The sequence below is a fragment of the Sorghum bicolor genome, chromosome 4 (genome assembly GCF_000003195.3).
Source record: "Sorghum bicolor cultivar BTx623 chromosome 4, Sorghum_bicolor_NCBIv3, whole genome shotgun sequence".
Taxonomy (NCBI): Eukaryota; Viridiplantae; Streptophyta; class Magnoliopsida; order Poales; family Poaceae; genus Sorghum; species Sorghum bicolor.
Genome location: NC_012873.2, coordinates 3,553,534 through 3,579,134, shown reverse-complemented (window position 1 = coordinate 3,579,134; position 25,601 = coordinate 3,553,534). Strand labels below are relative to the sequence as shown.

Here is a 25,601-nt window from a genome sequence, read left to right as displayed (position 1 = left end):
CCATGACTGAGGAGCCACACCAAAGCTTTTTGTTACCCCATCTCGCTGTTATATTTCTTAGCATCATTTTATACTGTGCTCTGGGCAGCCTGACCGTGAGACAAAAGTTTATCCCACGGATAAATATAGTTTATTTGCATCTCCTGTGACTGCTACTGCTACTGTGCTCTGGGCAGCCTGAGCTTTGCTACTGCTATCGTGATTATCCTACTATCGTGCTTTTGTCGTGCTGCCGCCGTCGAGCACAAGATGCACACCACATGTATGATCAAATCACTCAATGTGGGTAAACTTACCAGCACAAAGAAGAGGTGACCAAACACGTTATTTCTAGCCAGACTTAGATAATACAGGAAACCAAACAACTAGCTATTGGCTTGCTGAGGATAGGCTAAAACTTCCCAGGTCAGAATTCTAGCCAGATTAGAAAATAGGTCATCCAACCAAAAATACCCAAAGAGATTTTTGGGAGACAACAAGCCAAGCAGTGGGGGCAGTGACGTCGTTAGGAGTGGGTGGCGACGGCTAGTCCAAGTTAGGAAGGGGGTGGCCATGGCCATGACGGTGGCAGGGGGGAGGAAGAGGTCATCGTGGGCGTGGTAGGGTCTCGTTGAAACTCCACAGCCACAAAGCTTCGGCGGGACCCTACCATACCGTGGTAGAGTGGTGGGTGACGAGACGTCCAGGGGGAGGAGAGAAGGTGTGAACAAAAAAAAGAGAAATTGAATGTTCAACCCCCTAAAATTAGGGATGGCAAAAGGTTGGGTATGATGTATGATGCGGGTGTAGTAAAAACCCACCCTTGATGATACCATAATATTTCGCTACATCTACCTTCATTAAAACATGGGGGGGGGGGGGGTTCAATGTCACACCCTCAATACGACCTGCGGGTTACGGGTCACCCATTTGTGTTAATAAGAAGCTAACTATAACTAAACCATTATAAATTTTGAGAGAAACTAACACATAATTATTAATTTATCATCACCTATGAATCTAAAGTTGGCACCAACTTAAATCTAGTCTTGTACATACTATATAGACAACAAAGTCTATATAAATCATCCTAAGATTTATATAGGAGGATGATTTATATAGGAATGTGCCAAATATAAACCTCCCATCGGAGGCAAAAAAAAAAAACATAGGTTATAGACCCCGTGGGTTAAGACGTCCTCGACAGCTAGCTAGTATTTGACTAACTACTATGACGTAAACAGTGAAAAGTAGGAAAAAGAGTAGTTATTGGCGATGAACACATAGTTGATCTATTTTACATAGTTCAAGATTCTATAAAAGGAATACGTAAATTTGATAATATATTGAAAAATAAAAATATATAAACTAATCATGAGCTGATGCCCCTTACTCGCTTACCGGCCGGTGAAACGTGACATCCGCCCTCGAGGCCTCGACCGTACACAACTGCTCCTACTGCACACGAAATAGTCCTTGTTTAGTTTATTCAAAATTTATCAATATTTTCTATCATATCGAATCTTTAGACGTATGTATAGAGCATTAAATATAGATGAAAACAAAAACTCATTGCATATTTTATCTGTAATTTGTGAGATAAATTTTTGAGTATAGTTGGTCTATGATTAGACAATATTTATGAAATACAAATAAAAATACTACGGCCAAAACAAAAAAAAAAATTGGCCTTGTGTGAGGCTTTGTTCAGTTGGCAAAATTTTAGGATTTTGGGTACTGTAGCACTTTCGTTTGTATTTAACAAATATTGTCCAATCATAGACTAACTAGGCTCAAAAAATTCCGCTCACAAATTACAGGTAAATTGTGCAATTAGTTTTATTTTCATCTGTATTTAATACTATGGCCTTGTTTAGTTCCAAAAAAATTTGCAAAAAAATTTAGATTCTCCGTCACATCGAATCTTACGACGTATGCATGAAGTAATAAATATAGATAAAAATAATAACTAATTACACAATTTGTCTGTAATTTATGAGACAGATTTTTTGAGACTAGTTAGTCCATGATTGGACATAATTGTCAAATATAAACGAAAGTGTTACAATGTCTATTTTATAATTTTTTTGAACTAAACAAGGCCTATATGTATGTGTGTGCCGCAAGATTTGATATGATGAATAATCTTGTTTAGTTCCCCCAAAAACCAAAAACATTTCAAGATTACCCGTCACATCGAAACTTGCGATATATGCATAGAGGATTAAATATATATAAAAACAAAAACTAATTGTACAGTTTGCCTTTAAATCGTGAGATAAAATCTTTTAAACCTAGTTACTTTATGATTGAACAATGTTAAATAAAAACAAAAGTGCTACAGTGTCAAAATTTAAAAACTTTTTGTATGTCAAGGCCTAAATTTTTTGGCAAAACTTTTCTAGCAAGCCTCGCTTTCGCGGGCACCCGGAAACACTCGGCAATTGCGTTCCCGTACGGCCGTAACTGATGAATCGACCCGGCGAAGCGTTCGACGAACGCCATCCCGTCCGCGCCCCACCGAGCCTGCCCTCGTCGATCCAGCCGCCGTCGCCCGAGATCTAGCCCGCCCTCGTCTTCTCTTCTTCCTCTGCCGGGTTGGGAGCTGGAGCCGTCGTGTGAGCTCTACCATACAGCGTCCTAACATTGCCGAATCTCTTGCCGGAACTGCCCCGAATTCCCGATGCACCGCCTCATTCCTACTTCGAGATCTCTCCTCTCTATGGCATCTGCTCCGCTTCGCTGGTGGCGGCTCCCACTCATGGCGGCTTCCAATCCCCCCGTCCGTCGTGTTTCCCGGTGTGTTTTCTTCTTCTGATGCTAAAGTTTGCGCCTTTAGGATTCGTTTATACTTTCGGATTTAGGTTGTGCTCAACTTTGAGTACTGTATGCCTTTGCCGTTCTTATGTTTTCTGAAGCAAATGGGAGAAAACCTTTCCCAGATTGAAAAGGACGAAAACTGAATCGATTTCAGGCTTACTACATAACATCCCGTTGCAATTTCAGCCTTGAGTCCTTGATTGATGATGCCATCTTATTTATGTTGATGCTAAGATTGGTATTTCATACTACAGATTTTGTTATGGATCTCAGAACAAGGCCAGCAGCAGTGGAGTAAGAGGCGAGGAGAAGTCTGGTAAACCAGACAACAGACAGCTCATACCTTCTGCCAGGGATATTATGAAAAATGTTTAGAATAGTGACACAACCAAGGAGTTCATCGACCGCCATGGGAGTGTCAAGTGTCTATGTAATACTGGGAGGAGGTCAAGCGTGGATATCATTTATGGTGATGAAGAAACTCGGAGGAAAACTACGGATGTCACAGATGGTGAACAAGAAACATGGGGGGAATTCCGGGAGGCTCTGCTAGAAGCGGATGCCAATAAGGGGGCAGCCAACATGCGCCAGGCAGCAGCAGCAGCACATCAATCCTCTGTTGACCGTGTAGTCCATCTTAATAGGCTTCCAGATAGCAGTCACCGTGATGGTTCAATTTACAGGGACACATATCAATGGCAAAAAGACTACCGTATTGCCGACCGCACTGAGAGTAAGTGATCAATATCTCTTTTCCTATTTTGTTTGTTATTGAGACATTTTTAAATCATAGGGTCAATTGATTTATCCATGTGTTGAAATTGTTAGAGATGTTTTCTCCTCTCCTTATGCATGCTTAATGTATTGCTTTATTGTATAGTTGGCTTGTTGCTTGGAATATGCTTAAACCATAGGGTCAACTCGTGCTGTCCGGGCTCCTGGGTTCTGCTTCTTTATTTCCTAATCCTAGTTCTCCCCTATATGTACTTTGTAATCAGTTAATCACTCTCTCTATAACTAGGAATATAGATGGATATTCATCCTCCTTCAGAAATCTTGAGGTTATAGATAGCATCATGCCATATACTGTGGAATATGTTCATAACATTTTGTTATTATTTTAAGGTTTTAGCACATATCATGACCTTATATGTTATTTCTGCCTAGTCTCTACATATGTCCGGTATTGTATCGAATTCTGCTTTCTTAAATGCTGAGGCTTTGCCTTTTATAAAAAAGAAAGTCTCTACATATGCAAATATTATTGAAAATTATGAAAATATTCTGTAATGTAGGGTCTGATGTTATATATCATCAGAAAACTTAAAAGGATGACTTCTAGAAGAGAAACAGAAGAAGAAAAATTTCAGGGAGGGGTGAAATGACCTGAAGCAGTTCATAGGTGAATGTTAGCTGGCCAGGTGCAGACCCTCACCCTCAGCCACGCGCACACACAAACTTGAGAGTGATAGTGCAGAAGGGAGAACAGAGCGCAAAAGTCACTCAGAGTGCTGATGCCCTACTTCGGAGTGCTACTGCTGCTGAACTACTTCACATCAAACCATGGTAGCATATATATACAAAGATTCTACTGTCCTATGGGGCAGGATAGCTGAGGGACACTAGCAGTCTAACAAAAGTCTAGTGTTCTCACTAAAGCTTGGCTTCTATTCGGCCCTGCGAAGTCTGCTGCTGCAGTTGCAGACTTTCATGCGCAAGAAGACCAGCAAATTATCTAATAGGGAACCTAGAAACAGTTTAGGGGTTCTGAAATACATTGGGGTAGAAAATGTGGAAGTTTTCCTTTCAGAGGTGATTAGACTCTTTCTTTTTCTTAATGCAATGATATGCAGCTCTCCTGCGTGCTTGAGAAAAAAAACTCTTTTTCTTTGGTTTGGCCTGGATGACATTTTGTGAGAAAGAAAGTCTTGGTACAAAGAACATAAATAGTTTCCACTTAGATGAAAAGGAAATTTTCAAGTGGCATATTCCCTTTTTTCGCATGGCAAACATTTAGGGATGGATGGAGTGTGTTGTTTGCTGTATCAATTTCTGGTCACAATATAATTTTTATTTTTCTGAAGCTCTGTTGGAGGCAATGATGTTATCAAACCTTAGGGATGGAAGGGTATGTTGTTTGCTGTATTAATTTCCAGTTACAATATAATTTTTATTTTTGTGAAGCTCGGTTGGAGGCAATGATGTATTCAAACCCCACGGATTGCAGCATGGTCAATGGAATTTGTTTGCGCCATTATCCTCGTCACATGTTGCAAATTTTCTCATTAAAGTTGGCTAAGATTCCTGTGGGTGCTGGCAAAGTAGAGTTGTATGGCTACATAGCAGCACGGGATGAGCTGGAACCATTTCTTAACTATGTCGTCAATATTAGTAGGGATGATCCCTTCACAGTGGAGCAGGTGCACATCCATACTTATCTGCAATTCTTTCAAGGGATAAGTTTAGCTAATAGGCCCAAGTATTGAGGTTCATTGACCCCCTCAAGTACAAAACTAGGTATTCGGACCCTTTACATATTCAACACCATCTTAATAACCTTCTAGGGCAATTTTGGAGTGGTTCTAGGCTAGCAACCATTTTGCATGCCATGAGAGCAAAACCACCTCCAAAACCTCTCCTAGGGATTTATTTAGACTGGAATACTTATGGGTCAAATATCCAATTTTGTACTTGAGGGTTTAAGTAGATGAACTTCAACGCTTGATGGAGTTAAGTAAACTTGATCCATATTTTGAATTACTTCATTTATTTTTCTAAATATAAAGCCAAATTTGAGCATGCATAATGCATAGAATATAACCGTTGAGGTGTATGACATAGCATAGTATTGGCTGTGCATGTGCTCTTGAATTATTTAATAGACGTAGGCTCAGTTTGCATTTTGCGGTCTTGATTACTAAGTTACTGAAACCAGAATAAGCTATGGTCTATGTGCCATAGTCAATTTTCTGTTATAGCTGGTCCCCATGTATATTTTTTCTCTCTTGAAAGTAGATGTTTCTTTCTTTTAACTGTAATTTTGTAGGGTTCTCTTATCAACATGGCCCCGAAGCGCGGGATCCGTTTGGATTACGGTACTCTAATTGAATATGATATGAAGATCAAGACGGGTGAACAGGAGAAGGATGATCTACAGCTGATTGATGGTGTGTCTGTGATAGGCCTCATGGGCACAGTGGATCGTTCTGTATTCACAAGTCGCATCATTGGCGATTATGGTGCCATTGACATAAGTGCATCACGTCTCGACCGTGCAGTTGAGGTGACTGTAGAAGTTACCGTGTCAGAAGTGCAAGACATCTTCCATTTGTGTCTCGGCTGTTTCATCAGCGGGTTACACGAAGAAATCCGGCTCTTTGATGGCACCATTGGTGAGCCCCGTGGCTTGAAGAGGTATGTGGTTGCGGTAGTGATGGGTACTCAGATGGATTTGAAGTTCAAGGTAGACGCAGAGTCCTCTGGTTGCTCAGAACATTGTTGCTCCTTCACGGCACACCAACATGGGCATGCCGATCAATTGATCAAGACTGATTTTGCGTCATTCTTGGTGAAGGTGACACGGTCTGTTTTACCTAATAAGAAAAACCTTTTCGGCGCGCCAGCTAAAAGAGTAGAGTGATGGCAGCAGCATTGGAACACTAGTGTAATAAAAAATCAGGCTTTCCCAACTAGTAGTTGTAATAAAAGTGTTCGTACTGTCTACCTACATTTTTTTTTTTGCAACGAAAATCTAGTTCATGGGCTTATGTTTAACGTATGGAGGAATTTTCCAGCAGACATCCATGGCGTGGTTTGGTTTCTCTGGTGATTTCTGGGTACTCTGAACAATCTTGGCAGGAGATGGTGGTTAGCCTCATCCTGAATTGATCCAATCTCATCACTGATCAGTCATCACCAATTGTCACACTTCAAGTCAAGTCGATAGCAAACATATTGAATACAACTTGATGCCAGTAGAAATCAATCAGAAAAAGTTTTTTTTTTTTAAAAAAAAACAATCAGAAACTACATCAATCCAAATATAAAAAAGAAAGTGTCCTATTTAACACTAGGAAAACTTCTTTTCTATTTGACACCTAAATTTAAAATCTTTCTTTTTTTGTTACCTCTTTTATTTTTACGTTTCTATTTGTCGCTTTCGTCAGCTTAGAACTCTAACGGTGTTGAGTCCTAGACGAATAGACCGTTTTGCCCCTATTGTTTATTTCTAGCCACGAGGTCTTCTTTTGCTAACTATTGCTATTTTCTATTTTCTTAAATATAAAACTCAAAACTAAAAAGTTATAGATATCATCGAGAGATATAACTTTCGTGTAAAAATATATTTATCCAACACCATACAATAAAAGCGTAATCTATACTATAATTGACCACTTCAAATAATTTTAAATCCACCAAAGAAAATGTTCCCCGCTGAGTAGTCTAACTATTGTGTACCCAGAAAATTGCACACAAGAATTTCACTCCATCAAAATCAAAGGCTCACGAAACAACTACGTCAAATCCAAGGGCTGACACACAAAGTTTGATGCAAGACTTCTCAACCCTCTCATACCTACGCCCTCACCCTCACACCTGCGGTCTCCCACTCTTACCATAGCCGCAGGTTCGATTCCTTAGCCCGACAAAAAAATAAACATATGTACTGCCGAGGATGAGGAAAAAAAACAAAGGGTTGCCGCCACGATCTCTACGGCGTCGTTCACCCACCAAAATCGTATAGCCTGGGCTACTCCAAGCATGCGTCCGCCACGCCGCCAGCGAGACCACTTCTCTGGTCGGCAACAGAGTAGGCGCCCGCGTCGAACGTCGTCGGCTGCAGCTTGGGCCTGCTCGAGTACATCCTCTGACGAGATCCAGGTCTATTTGGCCGCTATGTTTGCCATCACCGTCCAAACTGGTTGATGATCTATGAACGTACATGGCGCACCTCTCTCTCCCTTGGCACAGGCAGAATCGTGGACAAGGCGTGCGAGAACGAAGACGCTGCAGTGCTGCAGGCAATGTATTCGACAATATGCTTGTCAAGTATGCCTTACCACTTGTTAATAAAGATTTTATTTTTTGGATACTATTGATGCTTTCATAATGCGAGTACAAAAAAGCGTTAATATGAGGTAGTCTCTAGAAACTTTTTTTAAGAAAAAAAAATATTAGAAATATCCCCGCCTTGATATTGATAAGATTGATCGCACCTCTAGTCTAGCAATTTTGTCAAACAACTATTGCCGGCATGTCTTAGTATCATTTTGTCTGTCAGGAGCATAGGATACGATGGCTTGTAATTAGGAGTTACAGCTCACCGACACTCATCATATTGGTGTTATTTTTTCTGTACGAATTTGCAGCTACGGTGCCTGGTTGTAGTTGAGGCTTATTACCATCTGCTTATATAATTATTATAGGCAAAAAGTTAAAGTTAATTATATGATTTGATGTTTCAGTAATATGAGATCACAAAATACGTACTGTATAACTTTTACTACGAGATATATCAAGTGATAGACTCTGAAATTGTAGCTTGACATGTGATTATTCTATTCTAAACTCAGTGCTTTGATTGATGGTTACTTGGTTAATTATTTGCTACTTGAAGTTGGGAAAAGACAGGTCACAACCCATTTATTTGGATATGACTTCCGTACCAGCCTTGCCACAATGTGCATCCAGTAATATGGAATAAAAAAATGTGGCTTTTGCTACAGTAGATCCTAATTTGACATTTACAGAGTATTACACTTATACCAAAGGTTATAAGAGCTCCTGCAATGATACTATTGGAAAGCCTGAAGTATAAGTACTAGGTTGATAGGTATTTCCAGCTCATGTACAGTTCTTTGGTTGTACTGAAGTTTACTGCTTAGTTTGTTTATTAACTCTTTTCTCCAAATTCCTGACCATTTTCAACATCACATGTCAGATATGCAACACAATCAGAGATTAGGAAGTTTTTTCATATGATTGGGCTACTGTGTCAAACTTGTGGATCCATCTGCCTTCCCACTAAAGAGAATGTGCTGATTAGCAGCAAAAAAAGGAACAAATGATAGACACTGGCTCACTCTCTTAAGCACCTATTTTTTACCTCAAAATATTAACACGGTCCATATTATTTTTTTATATATATAGAAAAGAAAAAATACAGCAAAAGAAAGGAAAATACAACAGAAGCAAAGAAAAGCATGTAGAACTTTAGAACCAGATAAGCTATCAATTACAACTTCAAATCATATGCATCCATTGCCCCAGGTGCCTAATTTTTATGGAAATGGTTCCAGAGACGACTATGAGATCCGATGAGTATCAGCCAGGATCAATAATCGCCGTCTCTCGGGTGATTTCATCACCTTGCAAAAATATATATAAATGCATTTTGTTTGTGCACCATAGGTTGCCTGTCCACTCACTTTGTCATGTAAGATTCTTACGTTGTTGAAACAAACAGTGCTAAATATTCTTCGGATCTTTGGGTCATAGGGTACTGATTAGCCATTTCAAGATGTTGCCTGATGGTTTTTTCCTTGTATCTTTGCAACCCATAGTTTTAGAGACAATTTTAGTTTCTTTTTTGGCTAATGTAAATTCTCGATGCTTGCAAAACTATATTTGGTGTATGTAAATAACTGAAAAGTTGCATGTGTCACTATATTATGATATTATTATTATCATTCAAGTAATCTTTATTTGGTATATACAGGTTGTCATCAAAATCATATTTTTTATTCTAATATTATAACATGTGATTGATGATTTTTCAAAATCACTAATGCATATATACTATTTTGGTTTTTGTTATTTTAAATATCACCGTAGCGTTAGCACGGGCAGTATACTAGTTTTTCTAGGATGACAAGCTCTGGTACGTGCACGATTTATATGACACTGAAAATTCATATCATATTTTTTAGCATCTTAATGAACTTAAATGAAAAAAAAAGAAAAACTGAAAAGTTATAGATCTAAGTGAAAACTACAATTTTTATATAAATAGTATCATTATATGACGCAATACAGAAAGATATCCATTTTTCTAAGAAGACAAACTTGTTACAAGATTAATACGCTACTATAACTTTATATTACATATTTCTAGTTTAGAAGTCAAATAGAAAATATAAATTTTTTCTAGTGTCAAATAGAAAATTTACTTGATATAATGCTAGTCGTACATGTGTGCAGAAAAAAGCACCTCAAAGATCAAAGCTTTAGAATCCCTCCAAAACGAGAAGATTATGCATTGGATCCCAGTGCAGAAAAAACTCTTATGATCGAAGTGATGGCCTGATGTTGTAATGCGAGTAGAAATGAATCAGAAGCTACATCAGTCCAAATATAAAGGATAAAATTTCCTATTTAACATTAAAAAAACTTCTACTTTTATATTGGACACCCAAATTTAAATTCTTTCTTTTTTGTTACCTCTTTTATTTTTTATTTTCTATTTGACACTTCCACAAGTTTAGAACTCTAACGGTTTGCCCCTGTTGTTTATTTCCAATCATGAGGTCCCTTTTGCTGACTATTGATATTTTTTATTTTCTATTTCCTTAAATAAAAACCCAAAACTAAAAAGTCATAGATCACCATTGAGAGATATAACTTCCATATAAAAATATCTTTATCTAACGCCGTATAATATTGGCAAGCTCTGGTATGTGATTTATATGGTCCTAGAAATTTATATTATATTTTTGAGCATCTTAATGATCTCAAATGGGAAAAAAAATGAAAACTAAATGGTCGTAGATCTCACCAAAAGCTACAATACCTTTATATGACGCCATACAAAAAGATTTCATTTTTCTAAGGAGACAAGCCCTGTTACAAGATTAATATGCTGATAATATTTTATATTAAATATTTTAAGTTTAGACGTCAAATAGAAAAATATAAGTTTGTCTAGTGTCAAATAGAAAATTTTGCTCGATATAAAGCTAGTCACACATTTTGTGCAGAAAAGGCACCTCGGAGATCAAAGCTTTAGAATCCCTCAAAACGAGAAGATTATGCATTCGAGCGCAGTGCAGAAAAAACTCTTTATGATCGAAGTGATGGCCTGACATTGGGCACACGAACAATAGCTAACAGCATCATCAGAACTTCAGAAGAAAAGACGAAAAGTACCCGTTCTAGCAATCGGGGATCGGGTAGAATTATAACCAAACAACTTTAACTTCGCTAAATTGGACTTGACTACATACTTTAACTTTGCTAAAACTGTTCGCAAAATTGAACACTGAACTAGTCTAAGCGCTCCACCAGACTAGTTCAGTGTTTAAGGGTAAATTGGACTTGAGTCTTGTTTACCGATTTTTTTTTGTCTCCATCGTAATGTTGATAAACAACTCGGTCACTGTGCTAACACGTTGAACATGACTAAGCAAGTGCGCACACCACGATCCACGAATGCAAATTTTCCGTCTTCATCAAAGACATGCATATGTTCTCATATTATGTGTGTTCACGTCAAGAGGTGAAGAGGGAAGATGGCAGGGGCGGATTTTACTTTCTCCGCACACACCATCGACGTCGCCCACTGATCATCCTTCGCCGACCGGCTACCCTTGCAACGACACGACCGACCCGTCCGTCCCTTGACGCGACCTCCGCAGGCACAAGTGGCCGGCGGGTACACGCCGAGGACGCCGTCGCGGAGATGGACTGGGAAGGCACCTGATGTTCGATTCGACCTGGGCCTGGGTGGGCTACTACGGGGGTGATTGGTTGCCCCAACGATGGCATCCTAAGGCATGTCCGGTATAACTTTATACACTTGGCCCGTGTTTGGTTCCTCAAACTCGTATCGTTTTGGTGTATCTTCTCATTCTCCTCACCCCCTCCGTCCCCGATTGAGGCCGTCTTCTCGAGGCGAGCTTCCCTCGCCATCTCGGACGGTGCGCTCCTTGGCGGGAAGGGGAGGCACGAGCGCGGGAGATTGGAGCGTCCCAGCGATAAAATCGTGCGCGCGGGTGGGCGTTAGGGTTACCTCCCCCATTTGGCGCCTCTCCTTCCTCTCCTCTCCCGGTGCGGTGAATCCTCTTCAACCTTCTCGGCCTCCCTCCGCCATCACCATCGTCGATCTCTGACGGACCCTTGGCGGTCCTCCCTAGGTTGCATCGGTATACAAGTCACCTCCCCCTCCCCCTGTATGAGCTTTGATGTGTGCGGTGATTTTGTTTGCGGTTTGGAGCTAGGGTTCTTGATGTTACCCGGTTAGATCTGTGCGGTGCTTGTGCAGATCTACTAGTCAACTTGTGATTTCACATGTTTTACATTCAGATCTGTGATGGTTGAACCCTTTTTTTGAGCTTTGGACATGTGGTCTGCTCTTGCACTTACACATGATGATGCTTTGATTTATTACAAACTGAGCAAAGTGCCTAGGTTGATGATGTGAATGTAACTGTAGGCGCTGGAGGAGCACCTTTGAGTGTGGCAGTCGTGCCTTGTTTATCTTGTGATGGCTGAACTTTTGCTTGCATCCTCTAATCTGTACTGATAAGTAGCATTGGTGAATTTCTAGGGCAACCAGTCACCCCTGTAATAAGCACTGAGACCTATGGCACTTTGCAATGATTTGTTGTTTATTCTCTTACATTTTTGTGCGGTTAATGGAACTTTGGTGCTGTCGAATTGGCAATGGTAATATCTTATTTGCATGTCAACTGTGTTACCAAAAACTGATGACCTTGAGCTTGTGTTGAGGTACTGAAACTTTGTTTCTTATGCTCCAAGATCAAGGTCAACCGAGGAGCATCTGATATTTGAGACCAATCTATTCAATACTACATCATTTATTGCTATGGTTCAGTCTTTGTTCTTGTTGGTGACTAGAGTGGTAACCTCACCAAAACCATACATGTGTGCTCACACCTTCTGTCATGCACCAAACCAAACACAGCTGGTCACACCAAGTCATACCACAAAACTATCCAGACAAGCAACCAAACATGATTCTTATGATCCCGTATGCTATACTCATTTGCAACCAAATAGGCGAAGGTGCATGGTCTCATCTGGAATAGTTTGAGCCTGCACAGGCCCTCCATCCCGGATGGCAGACCAAGGAGCAACCAATCACCCCCTACCAGCCTGCTCCGCTGCACCGTCGTGAACTGAACATTGTGAATAAAATCATATTTTGTTCAAAAAATAGTCTAAACTGTGATTTCCTTCTTACACACTTGGGACAATTACTATGTTCAAAAAATAGTCTCATATTTTGCTCATATTTTGCAAGCGAAACAAATAGTCTCATATTTTGCTCCTCGTCACTATTATTGGTAGTGAACTCTAAACTGTGATTTCCCTCTTACACACTTGGGACAATTACTATGTTCAAAAAATTTACATTTATATAAAAAATACCTATGTTCAAAATTTTGTTTCGCTTGTATATATGTTGTTAATAGCATTAGTACTTTTTTTAGGAAAAGTGAGGCCATCAGTGGCGGTTTTTTTAGCACTTTTTTTAAACATATTTCAAATTTAATATCCATTTTTTTAAATTTAATTCTTTTGGTCGCGCCATTAAATATGGTGCGTCACCTCAACTCTGTGAGGTTGTTGCACGGCACCGGATTGATCACAATCGGTTGTCTTCCTCTCTATCTTATCCAAACGATTAGTAAGCAAGTCACAGACATGCTAAATAGTAGCACTTGTCATCGTAGTTTGCATGAGTTGGATAAGAATCAATATTTATCACTTCATCATATTTAGTTTTTCTGTCGCCGTTTTCCTCGGCGCCAGAAGATGTGGAAGCAGTAATAATATCGCCGTAGGTGGGATCACAGAATTGAGTAACCTTGTCATGCCAATTCTTAGTACAACTCTTCAAGAAAGCCTCGACATCGGCATCGAGCTTGGCTTGTATCTTCTGGTGTGACTCATCTGGAAGCTCATCCATGGATTGAGGAAACACCCTTTGCCGCTACCCAGCTACGCTCCTGCTGTGGCAACGGCGGCGGACTGGGCCGCATGCATCGTCCGTTGTTTGCTGGGCCGCCAAACGTACTGAACGGCGAACTTGCATTTGGAATTGGAATTGGAATTGGACGTCCGTCCTTGTTCTATCGATCGGAATCGGAGGAGGGAGAGGATCTGCCCTGCTTTTCCCCTTTCCCCGCGCCGCCGGCCGCGCAATCGCGATCGGCGGCTCAGGAGTAGCGGAGATGCAAATCCTCCCGCGACCATCCATGTTCTCTCTCCTCCGTCTCCGTAGCAGCGTCGTCGCTACGGCTACGACTACGACTACGACGACGACGACGACGACGACCTCCTCCACTGCCCAATACTACGCCGCCTCCGCACTACCTCGTCGCCTCCCCGCTGTTTTATGGCGGCCACCAGCGCCTGCGCGACGAGCATCTCCACATCCACTGCCTCCCGATCCACCTGCACCTCGTCTTTTCAGGTGTCTTACAGCTTTTGGTTTGAAGATGGTTTTGGCCCAGGCCCCGCGTCGTCCGTTTGGGCGACTCGCCGTTCCGCCACCCTCCCTCGCCGCTGCCTGAGCTTGCCAGCGGGCTCTGCGGGCAGCGGCGGCGGCGGGTCCCCTTCCCTGGCTATCTATTCTCGCCCCTTGTTTTCCTAACTTTTGAGATGCACATGTTACATACACTTCCAAACCCACATCTCATCTTATTTGAGATTGAATCGTTCATCCGATGTTAATTAATTAAGATGGTTGGCTTTTATTTTAATTTGCTTCATGCTTTTTAATGGTGACACAGAAGATATCCAAATGGATCTCGCGGTATGGCCACCACCAGTGGAAGTGGAATCAAAGGCGGCGGCGACGACACGATGGCTGAAGCAGACAATGGCGAACGAGATGGGAGGAGGACGGCTGCGCACAACGGCGACGGCGACAAACATACAAGGAAGAAGAAGATTGTTCTTCTATGTGGCGATGGCCCTCCCGGTGAGTTCAGCGATGACGAAGAATTCATTCGTCTAGAAGCTCAGCAGCTCGAGCCTCAACAGCTCGAGCAGTACTACAATAGCTACCCGCCTGACCAAGATGTGGACCATATGCATATATTTCCATATAGCACGCACCGATGGTTCTGTATACAGGGGCATCTTTTTGTGGAAAAAAACGTATCGCATTGCGAACCGCAATGAAAGTAAGTGATCAACCATGGCTCTTTCCCCCTATTTCTTCTATTTTTTCCTGCAAAAATTTCAGGCTATAAATGCAGTAGGACCAAGGTCGATCAACCAATTAATTCTTCACAGAAATCTTAGGGTTTTTCCATTACTTCCACTAGTTGAATGATGGTATATACGCATTGCCACATGTATACATAGCCTGCCATGGACCCCCATAAGCAGACGGTAGCTTGTGCCTATAAATTGTCCACTGTTGTACTATATGGAAATATAGTATTGGTTTGAGCCCCTAACACGCCTCATATATATAGGAAAACATAACTTTATTACATATAGTTTCTCTGTTTTTTATTAGATGTCATAGCTTTGTCATAAGTCAAACATTTGTATCTTTGACCATTGATTTCAAAAAATTTACATGGATTCATATCATAACATTTATGTTTTTAGATTCACCATGAGAAATACATTCATAGATGTAATCCATATGCTGTGAAACTATAATGATCTTTCAAAATGGTTGGTCAAAAAGACTTGGGACAAAAATAATATGATATGTAGAAAAGAATGGAGAGAGTAATAAATTAACAATTCATTATATATCATATGACTTGTTGTTCTTCTACGTATCTACCTTTTCTAGTTTGAAATACCCCCAAAGAATGAGGCTACATGACATTTTGTTTGTAGGGCACTTAAAATTTTATTTTGTCCATACTACTTTATTTGTCTTTAGGCAAATAAATTCTTAACAGTGACCTATACAGGCATAGGTTGGTTTTCATAATTATTTGGAACTTTTGTATTCAAGGTGTTAAATAAGTTTCTAATAAGGTAGTTTGTTGGGGGGGTTTAATTGAAGCAAACTAGAATAACTGACGGCTTGTGAAAATGGATCCTCAAGGGTCATGTCTACTTAATTATCCTAGTATCGTAGGTCTAGCTAGTATCTGTTCCAGTATTAATATCCCATCCGTACTATAACGTACCATGTGATGTTTTATGAAGCTCGGATCGAGCCAATGCTGTTATCAGATCCCAAAGATTGCATGTTCATTACGGGTAGGCAAACCTGTGGGATGCATTATCCACGACACATGTTGCAAATTTTGTCCTTAAAGTTGGCTAAGATTGATGTGGATGGTGGCCCCATAGAGTTGTATGGATATATGGCTGCGCGGGATGTTCTTGAACCATTGCTTAATTATGTCCTCAATGTTAGCAGGAATGATCCCATCGTCGTGGAGCAGGTGCACACCCATACTTCTGTGCAGTTATTTCAAATTCGGTATTCATTAATTTTTCAACACTAGGCAAAACTTATTACCACATGCATTTTTAGAATAGATGGGATTGGATCATACATAATTTTGATGGCATACTACAACCACTTAATCTCTTATACCGACAAGCTGGGATCTTGGGACAGGAAGGATAATAATTTTGTATGAACTATGTCTTATTTATTCAACGAACGTTATTTATTTCAAATTATAAGTCATTCCAACTTTCTTGGAGAGTCAAAGCATGTCAAGCTTAACCAAAATTATAGAGATAATTATAAATATTTATTACATCAAATAGTTATACTATGAAAATATTAATGAAGAATATAATGATACTTATTGTGTCGTAAATACTATTATTTTATTATATAAATTTGGTTAAACATGAGATGCTTTGACTCTCTAAGAAAGTTGGAATGACATATAATTTGGGATGGAGAGAGTACTTGTGAGATCCTAAGTTGTTGTTGTGTGCCATATATATTTATCTTGTGATCTATTTTATTATTTAGTAATATTTGATGATACAACTGCAAAAGGATGCTACTTTGTGATTATTTGTTTAAAATGTTCAAAAGTTGTAAAATAGTTTTTAAGATTGCCAAGGGTTCTGTCACTGTGAATTATAATAAGACTTCACCTAGATTATTTATGAAACTAAGGGAGTGTAACATGCACCAAAGATATTGAAACAGAGAACTCTTGGTTTCTTGTACACTTCAAAATGTAGTTTTTTCTAAATTTTCTTTATAGGCGAATGGAGATGCATAAAAATTTCTGCCCTCTTTATTTCACCTAGGCATAAGTAATTAAATTTGCAATTTGAAATAAATAAGTTATGCAGGGGAGCTTTTCCCTCACTACGGAAAGCGTTAAACGTGCACTTCACAATTAACCACTTGGTTTGATATGTGAGAATCAACCATAAAAATATCACTTTTGCTAAGTACTCTTACAAGTGAAACCTCATAAGTGAAGTATTTGACATTTCTTACTTTTTTTTTTACCGGAAGAGCTACTGAATATATAATATATGATGTTTTTGTAGGGTTCTCTCATAGAAATGACTGGCCCTAAGCGAGGGATTGAGTTGTGTGACACTACTCTGATTGAATATGACATGAGGATCAAGATGGACGGAGAAGAGGAAGATGATTTACAGCTGATTGATGGTGTATCACTTGTAGACGAGAGAACCACAGCCAGTGCTTATGCATTCACAAAACGCATCCATGGCGATTGTGGAGCAGTTGACATAACTGTATCACGTCTTGACTTTGCAGTTGAGGCAACCATAGAAATTCGCATATCTGAGGTAGGAAGCAATTTCAACTTGTGTGTGGGCTGTTTTACCAGTGGGTTATGTGAAGAAATCCAGCTCTTTAAGGGCGCCATTAGTGAGCCGCGTGCCTTAAGGAGATGTGTTGTTGCTGCAGTGATAGATACTTGGATGGATGTGAAGTTGAAGGTAGGTTCAGGGCCTTCTTACAGCAGTGACAATACGGAGCATTGGTGTACCTTCAAAACGACCAATCATGGATGGAGCGGTCAACAGATAAAGGTTGAGTTTGCCTCCATATTGGTGAAGGTGACCTGGTCAACGTTGTCTTTCATGAGTGGCTTCTAGAATTTAACCAAGTCTGTTCTTATTCACACAGGCAAGATTATGCCTGCATGCGCTTCATCCATCCCTGGTTGCTGTTAAGCTTGTTCATTACTCTCGAAACTATCACGTTTGCTATTTGTGTTTAGTAGTTAGCATGTGTTAGTTTAAGGGTTCGTTTGGTATAGCTCTACTTCAATGAAATAGTTTTTTTTGTCTTTAGCTAGTGGAGCAGCTTTACTCGTGGAGCTGCCACTGTTTTTGTGGACCTTGTGCCAAAAGAGCTTCTCCTGGAACTAAATGGGTAAAAAGAGAAATGAGTGTTCTTTAATTACATCAAAAATTAATTTCAAATAGAATTTTGAAGCTGTAAATTGTTTCAAATAAAAAAGTTGTCAACTACAAAGTTGCATAACTTTTTGAGATCTAAAACTTTTATTTTGGTAGTTTCTCCGTCTGAGGTCATATGAAAAATTCAAATTTTAAATTTTAAATATTTGGACCTCTAAATGATCTCAAATTTAAAAAGTTTGAACTATAGAGTTGCAGATCTTGTTGAGTACTATAAATTTGATATAAAAGTCATCATCGAATATTGTATGAGAAGGTTATAAAGTTTTCTTACATATGACTGTCGATGCAAGCCACCAACCGAGTTTTTTGGCTAAAACTGGCAGTGATGACCCCACATCACTGTCAATTTTGGATTAAATCGATAATGATATGAACCGATAGTGAAGACCCAATTTTCACCATCGGTTAGCCTTATCAATGCTGGTTTAAACCAAAAAAAACCGACAGTAATGTAGCCGGCAGTGAAGACCAAATCTTTAGTAGTGCAGACTCACCAACACCGCTAACCACACGGGGCTTGAGTTGTAAATTTCAATGGCCTTAATCTTTTTTTTTGTCCATGACCCTCGTATCTCAAATATGCGCTTACTGAGACCAGTCCCTGATTTGCCAATCATGACACGGACAAGTGGTAACTACGTACCACATACACATTTTCATAAACCGATTCTGTGATATAAATCTCCACCTCTCCGGGAGTCTAGTATTTATAAATCCAACTCATTACAGACGTATTTTGTCTAGACGAGTCTATGATCACACATCACATACGTGTTTTGTTTCATGTCACTAAATTGGGTGTCTTGTTTCTCCTGTTTTATTTGACATAGTGAAATAAAATGTGTTTGCATTTGATGCCATAACAAGTCGAAGCCGCAACGCATGTGCCATCTCGCTTGTGTCTGTGTGTGCCTCAACTTCCATGGTGAAATAGTCGTGAATTTTTCTGGCGACTCACTAGCACCGCGACCTATAAAAACTTACGGTCTTGTTTAGTTCACCCTGAAAACCAAAAAGTTTTCAAGATTTCCCGTCACATCTAATCTTGTGGCATATATGTATGAAACATTAAATATAGACGAAAACAAAAACTAATTATACAGTTTAGCTGTAAATCACGAGACGAATCTTTTGATCCTAGTTAGTCTATGATTGGATAATATTTGTCACAAACAAACGAAAGTGCTACAGTACCAGAAACTTTTCACTTCTCGGAACTAAACAAGGCCTACATATACGACACAAATCATGAGTCTTCCTATATACTTCCTCAGTTCCAAATTATAAGTTATTTCAAAAATCTTGAAGAGTCAAAATATTTTTAAGTTTTTGACCAAAATTATTTAGAGAAATACTAAGATTTGTAATATAAAGTGAGTATACTTTGAAATTATAATTGAGGAAAAATCTAATGATACTTAGTTAGTATCATAATAATAATTATTTTATCACATAAATTTGGTCAAATCTAGAATAATTTGACTCTCCAAGATTCTTAGAATGACTTATAATTTAGGATGGAGGGAGTAGTACATAAAAAAGAGAGATGCTATAATTCAAACGCCCTGAAAATTGATTTTCGTTCAGTGTAGGACAAATAATCGTGTGTGACTGAAATTTGAAGTAACAAAAGGCGCGATGGTAGACACATTGTTTTGCCAACGCTCAACGGCCAGCGTGATGGTAGGGCCCACATAGCAACCGCCTTTCGAAACCAGCAGCATCGCAACCGGGCCAACGGCTGCGATCTCCTCCGCGCCCTGCTTCCCTCACAAGCAACTTCATCTGGCCCGTTCGACCGCGGCCGGGCCGGTCTGGCAGTCTCTCTCTCTCTCTCTCTCTCTCTCTCTCTCTTATATATATATATATATATATATATATATATATATATATATATATATATATATATATATATCACCCGTCTTCCTCCTCTCAACTCCCACGTCCTCCTTGGTTTGTTTCGATTTCTGAACACGGCGAGCCGGCCGGGCCGACCCGCGGCGGAGGCAGAAGAGGCTTCGCCTCTGGGCCGGGTTTGTTCCCTCGCTCTCCCTCTGTCCGCCCGAATTGAAATAATCCCACGCAATCTGTATCGCTGTTCGCTAACCTTGCTAAGCCCAAAGCAGGAAGAAGAGAACCGACGCGGGGTGGTGGGTGGTGGTTCGTTGGAGAAGACGATGAGTCCGGGAAAAGGCAGGGACGATGCTCCTCCTCCGCCGCCGCCGCCACCGTCGGCTAGTGAAGAAGAGCACCTGTCGGGGGACGAGCTGGTGACGCCGACGCCCTCGCTCGCGTCGTCCATCTTCGGCGTCTTTCGGGAACTAAACACGGCGTACAGGAGAGATGCCAACACAGATCGTCATTTTAAAGCGCCTACAGCTTAAGACAGATGCAATTGATCTTGAGATTTCACATCAAGCTAAGCCCAATGAGTAGCTCCACATGTTCTTAATAAAGTTACAAGTAGCTAGGAACCAGGTACCAAGCAAGTGTCTTCGCCTGTACCACAGCGCCGCATCTAACCTGTTAGAATGTGATCTCAGACCAACATATTAGATTGCCAACAATTATTAGGTTCACCAAAGCTTTTTTATTGACCATAAGCACTGATTGAATATCAATTGGATTAAGAAAAGATCGTTTGATGCATGATTAGTCTAAGGCTCTGTTTGGATTCTTTGGACTAACAACCTAGTTAGCTAAACTTTAGCCCTTGAGGATTCAAACAATAGGATTAATGGATGGACTAAGGTTTTTAGCCAAAGCCCTAACTAGTTGTTAGTTCACACTAATCTAGGCCTGGTCTTGTTTAGTTCCAAAAAGTACCTCAAAAATTTCAAGATTTCCCGTCACACCGAATCTTACAACACATGCATGGAGCATTAAATATAGACGAAAATAAAAAATAATTATACAGTTTGCCTGTAACTTATAAAACGAATCTTTAAAGTCTAGTTAGTTAATGATTAGACAATATTTATCCAATACGTACCAAAACAGAAAAAAAAAGTTTGGCAACGAACAAGGCCTCACGGAGCTGTTTGGGCCGGATGACACAGCAGCAGGTAGGTAGAAAAAGTAAAGATAAAAATGCACATTTTGGGCCAGGCCTAGTCAGTTGACTGTTGGACGGGCCACCAAAAACCTATTGGTCCGAGAATTGAAGGCAATCCTTCTTTTCGGATTGCTACAAATGTGAGGAGCACCTTTTTCGTGCGCCCAAACGTCTGTCTGACAATCATCGCTTTGAATTGATCATTAAGTTTTATTTTTCCTGGACCTTATTACATACTAATCATCTTACTAGCACTACCTTTAAGTGCTATCATCTTAGGTACATGTACATCTGAATCTCATGCACTTTGGTCCTCCTAAGACGCTATCAGTGAAAAAAAAACGACTTGTTGGACTTTTGACCGGTGCACTTGTTGTAATGTACCGCTGCCCGTCGCCGTTGCACACTACAAGAAAAGGTCGGCAGTCAAACCTAACTTTTGACAACGAGCTTGGAAAAAGTTTTTCACTGTAGGACTAGGAAAGTTTGGCACGCAGCGCTGGTGTACGTACATACTAGCGGTAGCGGATATTTTTTTGTACGGAGAGTATTCTACAGTGTATTGTACGGTTGAAACCAGGTCGTGTTTTAATCGTGGTCATTATGGTGACAGGACATTGGTCACCGGGGGAGTGCGGCGGCAAGGTGGGGCCGGATGGCCGTCGACGTAGATCAGGCCTTGTTCAGTTCTAAAAACTTTTTTTTTACAATAGCATTTTTGTTTTATCTAATAATTATTATCTAATTATAGATTAAGTAGACTTAAAAAATTTATCTAAATGATTTACAGATAAACTGTATAATTAGTTTTTATTTTTTTTATATTTAATACTTTATATATATACCGTAAGATTTAATGTGATAAAAAATTATAATTTTTTTTTTGATTTTGGGAAACTAAACAAGGCCTTAGAAGCATAGGGAAGGCTGATGGAGCTGAAGCTTATCCACACAGTGCAGTGGACAGTGGCACTGGACGGACAGTGTGGCGCCCCGAAAGCGACGGCTCCTCCTGTAGCGATCCTGGGCGCAGACTGCTGCATCGTGTCGGATGCGGACGCCCGCCCGCCTTGCATTGCCTATTTGCATGCAACCTTTACCGACCACCAGCGGCCACCAGCACCGTACCAGGGGATGCATATATATATTTCCAGGGGTGTAGATGCAATGCAACCATACGATACGATCCTGTAGATGAATATGATGGAGGAGGTTGACGTGAGAACTAGGCCTTGTTTACTTCCAAAAAATTTTACAAAATAGGAATAGTATCATTTTCGTTTGTATTTGACAAATATTATCCAATTATGGACTAACTAGGCTCAAAAGATTCGTCTCGTCAATTCCGACCAAACTGTGTAATTAGTTTTTATTTTTATCTATATTTAATACTCCATGCATACGTTTAAAGATTCGATGTGACGAGGAATCTGAAAAATTTTGCAAATTTTTTGAAAAGGATCCGAGCAAACCCGACGTGGAACGACGCGAGACCAATAAAATTTTGCGATATATTCCCTCCGTCCAAACATCCTTTATAAATAAACCGTGCTAAGTTGGTACTCCCTTGAAGAATCTATATTTGAAAGAATTGAAGCTCCTCACCTTTTGAGGGTTAAGACTTACTCAGCAACTTTTGATTTATAGATCCAAAACCTATTGTAGCTTTTTTGCATTCCACTATTCACTTGAGTTTATCTACCGAATGTATCAGTAGTATTTTTTTCTCATAACAAATCAACAAACAGTACTTTCAACCATAACTTTTCAACCAATCGAACATGGTGGCTTCTTTTCATTCTTTATTTCCTGATTGTTTGTTTTTGTTTTTTTTTTGCTTTAGTTCCTATTTTTTATACTTATAACTATACTTGTCCTTAATAAAGTCCCTTTAGGGGCCTCTGGCCCCTCTAGTTTCATCAAAAGAAATCGATACTCTCATCATCCCAAATTATAAGTCATTCTGATGATCTTAATTAGAGAATCAAATTATATCAAATTTAACTAAAATTATAGAAAATTATAAAGATTCATGACATCAAATAGATCTATTATGAAAATATTATTAATAAAGAACCTAATGATACTTAGTTGGTATCATAAATGTTATTATCTTGTCATATAAATTTGACCAAACTTGATATGCCTTGATTCTCCAAGATTCTTTGAATGACTTATAATTTATAATGGAGGGAGTAGATTTCAAGTTTGACTGAAATTTTATACTATATATACTATTTATCATTATATTAAATAAGTATCATTAAATTTTTATAATAATATATCTATTCAAAGCCAAACATGTTAATAATATTCCTATAAAGTAAATCAAATTTAAGATAATTATTTTGCCATTGATCAGATCTAAAGTACATCTCTTTAGGATTGAGGTAGTACTAGCACAAAGTCAGAACGCGGAGGTCAAAACATGTACCCGCTCCGTTTTTAAAATAGATGGCGTGTGAGCTATAAATATTAGTAAAATAATATTTCAAAATCCTAATTATAAAACTCTCTTTGTCAGGGTTTCTCAAGTGGCTTCAGCCTTTAGCTTCTCTCACTTCTAAAATGAAGCTCTGCGAAGCATTATCTCATAAACGCCTCTACGAGAGAAAAATGCAGTGGACAGAAGCCGTTTTCTATACTAGAGGGTTGAAGTCATCTAAACGTGGTTTTTTCTGCTTCCGTGACCTTTTAGATGGATCCTTTTGCAAAGAAACATTGTTAAACAGGATCTAAGGAAGTCTTTTTTCACTAAAATCTAATAGCATTAAAGGGGACGTTTGGATCTCTTTATTTTGAAGTAATTGAAATCTACAAAATGGATTAGACTATTTAGCTTGGAATTTGACATTCTATAACTTTTTTCAAGCTCAAATAAATCCATCTCAAATTCATAGGCCGAGAGATGAAAATGGATTTAATATCTAACTTATAATATAATATACTCTTCAGCTCACTTCTACAATAAAATATGCAACATATAAGTATGTCCCTTGTATGCTTAACAATAAATATACAAATATATTTCATAGATAACTATATTAGCTTAATTAATCTATATCTAAATTATAATTATTAGAATGAATTCAATTCCAAGGATCCAGATCAGGAGATTTCCGTATTGTTTGATATCCATTTTCTAATTCCAAACGAAGGGTGTATTCTAAGAATCTAGACCTTCATCAAAAGTGAAAGGCAATATAAATAATGGAGCGCCAGCTAGATATACGGTCTATACGGATACATTGAAAGGGGCTAGTGATAAATTATGATAGTACGTGTGGTACCCAAAATGTTTGGCCTATAGGTCATGAATACGATGGATGTTGATGCGAACATCTTGATGACCACTAAATTTTAGTAGCGTACACTTCATTAATTTGTTTATTGTTTCCCCTAGGGCTCGAGCACGTAGTCGCTAGATTTATATATGCTTTGCAATTTAAGATCAGAGGAAATAGAAAATGTGGAAACAACTCTGAATTAGTTACTATACTTTGGTCATGTCAAAGTAATCAATTTTTAGAGTTATTCAAAGTTAAAATATCTTAAGCTTAATCGAAACTATAGAAAAAAACACCAATAGTTATAGCATCGAAATAATTTAACTAGAATGGTCATAATCTTTCTTTTTTTACTGAATCAGCAAGGGAATTCTCTACCTATTTTTTTGCCTTTTCAATTAAATGAAAGAATAGAGAGTACAAAGTACAGAATTACAACTTTACAAGGCATGCAAGCCCAGGAAAAAGGAAACTAAGGCCTTGTTTAGTTCCCAGAAAATTTTGCAAAATTTTTCAGATTTTCCGTCACATCGAATCTTTAGACGCATGCATGGAGTATTAAATATAGACGAAAATAAAAACTAACTGCATAGTTTGGTTGGAATTGATGGGACGGATCTTTTGAGCCTAGTTAATTCATGATTAGACAATATTTTTTACAAACAAACGAAAGTGCTACAGTACCTGTTTTGTAAAAATTTTTGGATCTAAACAAGGCCTAAGCAATACGTAGCTATCTCTCCGAAGATTGAGGGATGATCGTATAGCTGGCTTGGCCTTTGCAAACACACAATGAGTTTTTCCTTGAAATGTCTTTTATACATGTTTATGTTAACCTAACCATTATAAAAAAAACTATATTTCTTGTCGTCTAAATCACCCAGCATGGAGTGACGAAGATTTCTCTAAAAGATCTTCTGGCTTGAATAACCATGTTTAACGGTGGCAAGTCGAGGTCTCAAACAATGGGAATAGTGCTCCAGCAGTTCCTGGCTAAAAGAACACTCAAAAGAAAAGATGAAAACATGTTTCTTCACATCCTGCATTACATAACACACTTAGAGCAACTCCAACAGCTT

The 25,601-nt window shown here is 39.1% G+C and overlaps 2 protein-coding genes across 6 annotated transcripts; both read left to right on the top strand.

Moving 5' to 3' along the window:
* On the top strand, nt 2,414-6,707 carry LOC8069978. Of its 2 annotated transcripts, XM_002453264.2 has the most exons (4): nt 2,414-2,778; nt 3,054-3,532; nt 4,984-5,219; nt 5,846-6,707. In XM_002453264.2, the coding sequence occupies exons 2-4, from the start codon at nt 3,382-3,384 to the stop codon at nt 6,437-6,439; spliced, it is 981 nt and encodes a 326-aa protein (XP_002453309.2). In that variant the 5' UTR covers nt 2,414-2,778; nt 3,054-3,381; the 3' UTR covers nt 6,440-6,707. The 2 variants fall into 2 exon arrangements, with proteins under 2 accessions (XP_002453309.2, XP_021314168.1); XM_021458493.1 differs by lacking the exon at nt 2,414-2,778 and having other exon boundaries at nt 3,405-3,532; nt 4,095-5,219.
* LOC8069977 lies at nt 13,515-18,157 on the top strand. Of its 4 annotated transcripts, XM_021458501.1 has the most exons (6): nt 13,515-14,236; nt 14,556-14,746; nt 14,877-14,951; nt 15,946-16,187; nt 17,272-17,538; nt 17,660-17,762. In XM_021458501.1, exons 1-6 carry the CDS (start codon nt 13,995-13,997, stop codon nt 17,660-17,662), a joined length of 1,020 nt encoding a protein of 339 aa, XP_021314176.1. In that variant the 5' UTR covers nt 13,515-13,994; the 3' UTR covers nt 17,663-17,762. The 4 variants fall into 4 exon arrangements, with proteins under 4 accessions (XP_021314176.1, XP_021314173.1, XP_002453308.2 ...); XM_021458498.1 differs by having other exon boundaries at nt 13,516-14,236; nt 17,272-18,157; XM_021458500.1 differs by having other exon boundaries at nt 13,518-14,236; nt 14,559-14,746; nt 17,272-18,157.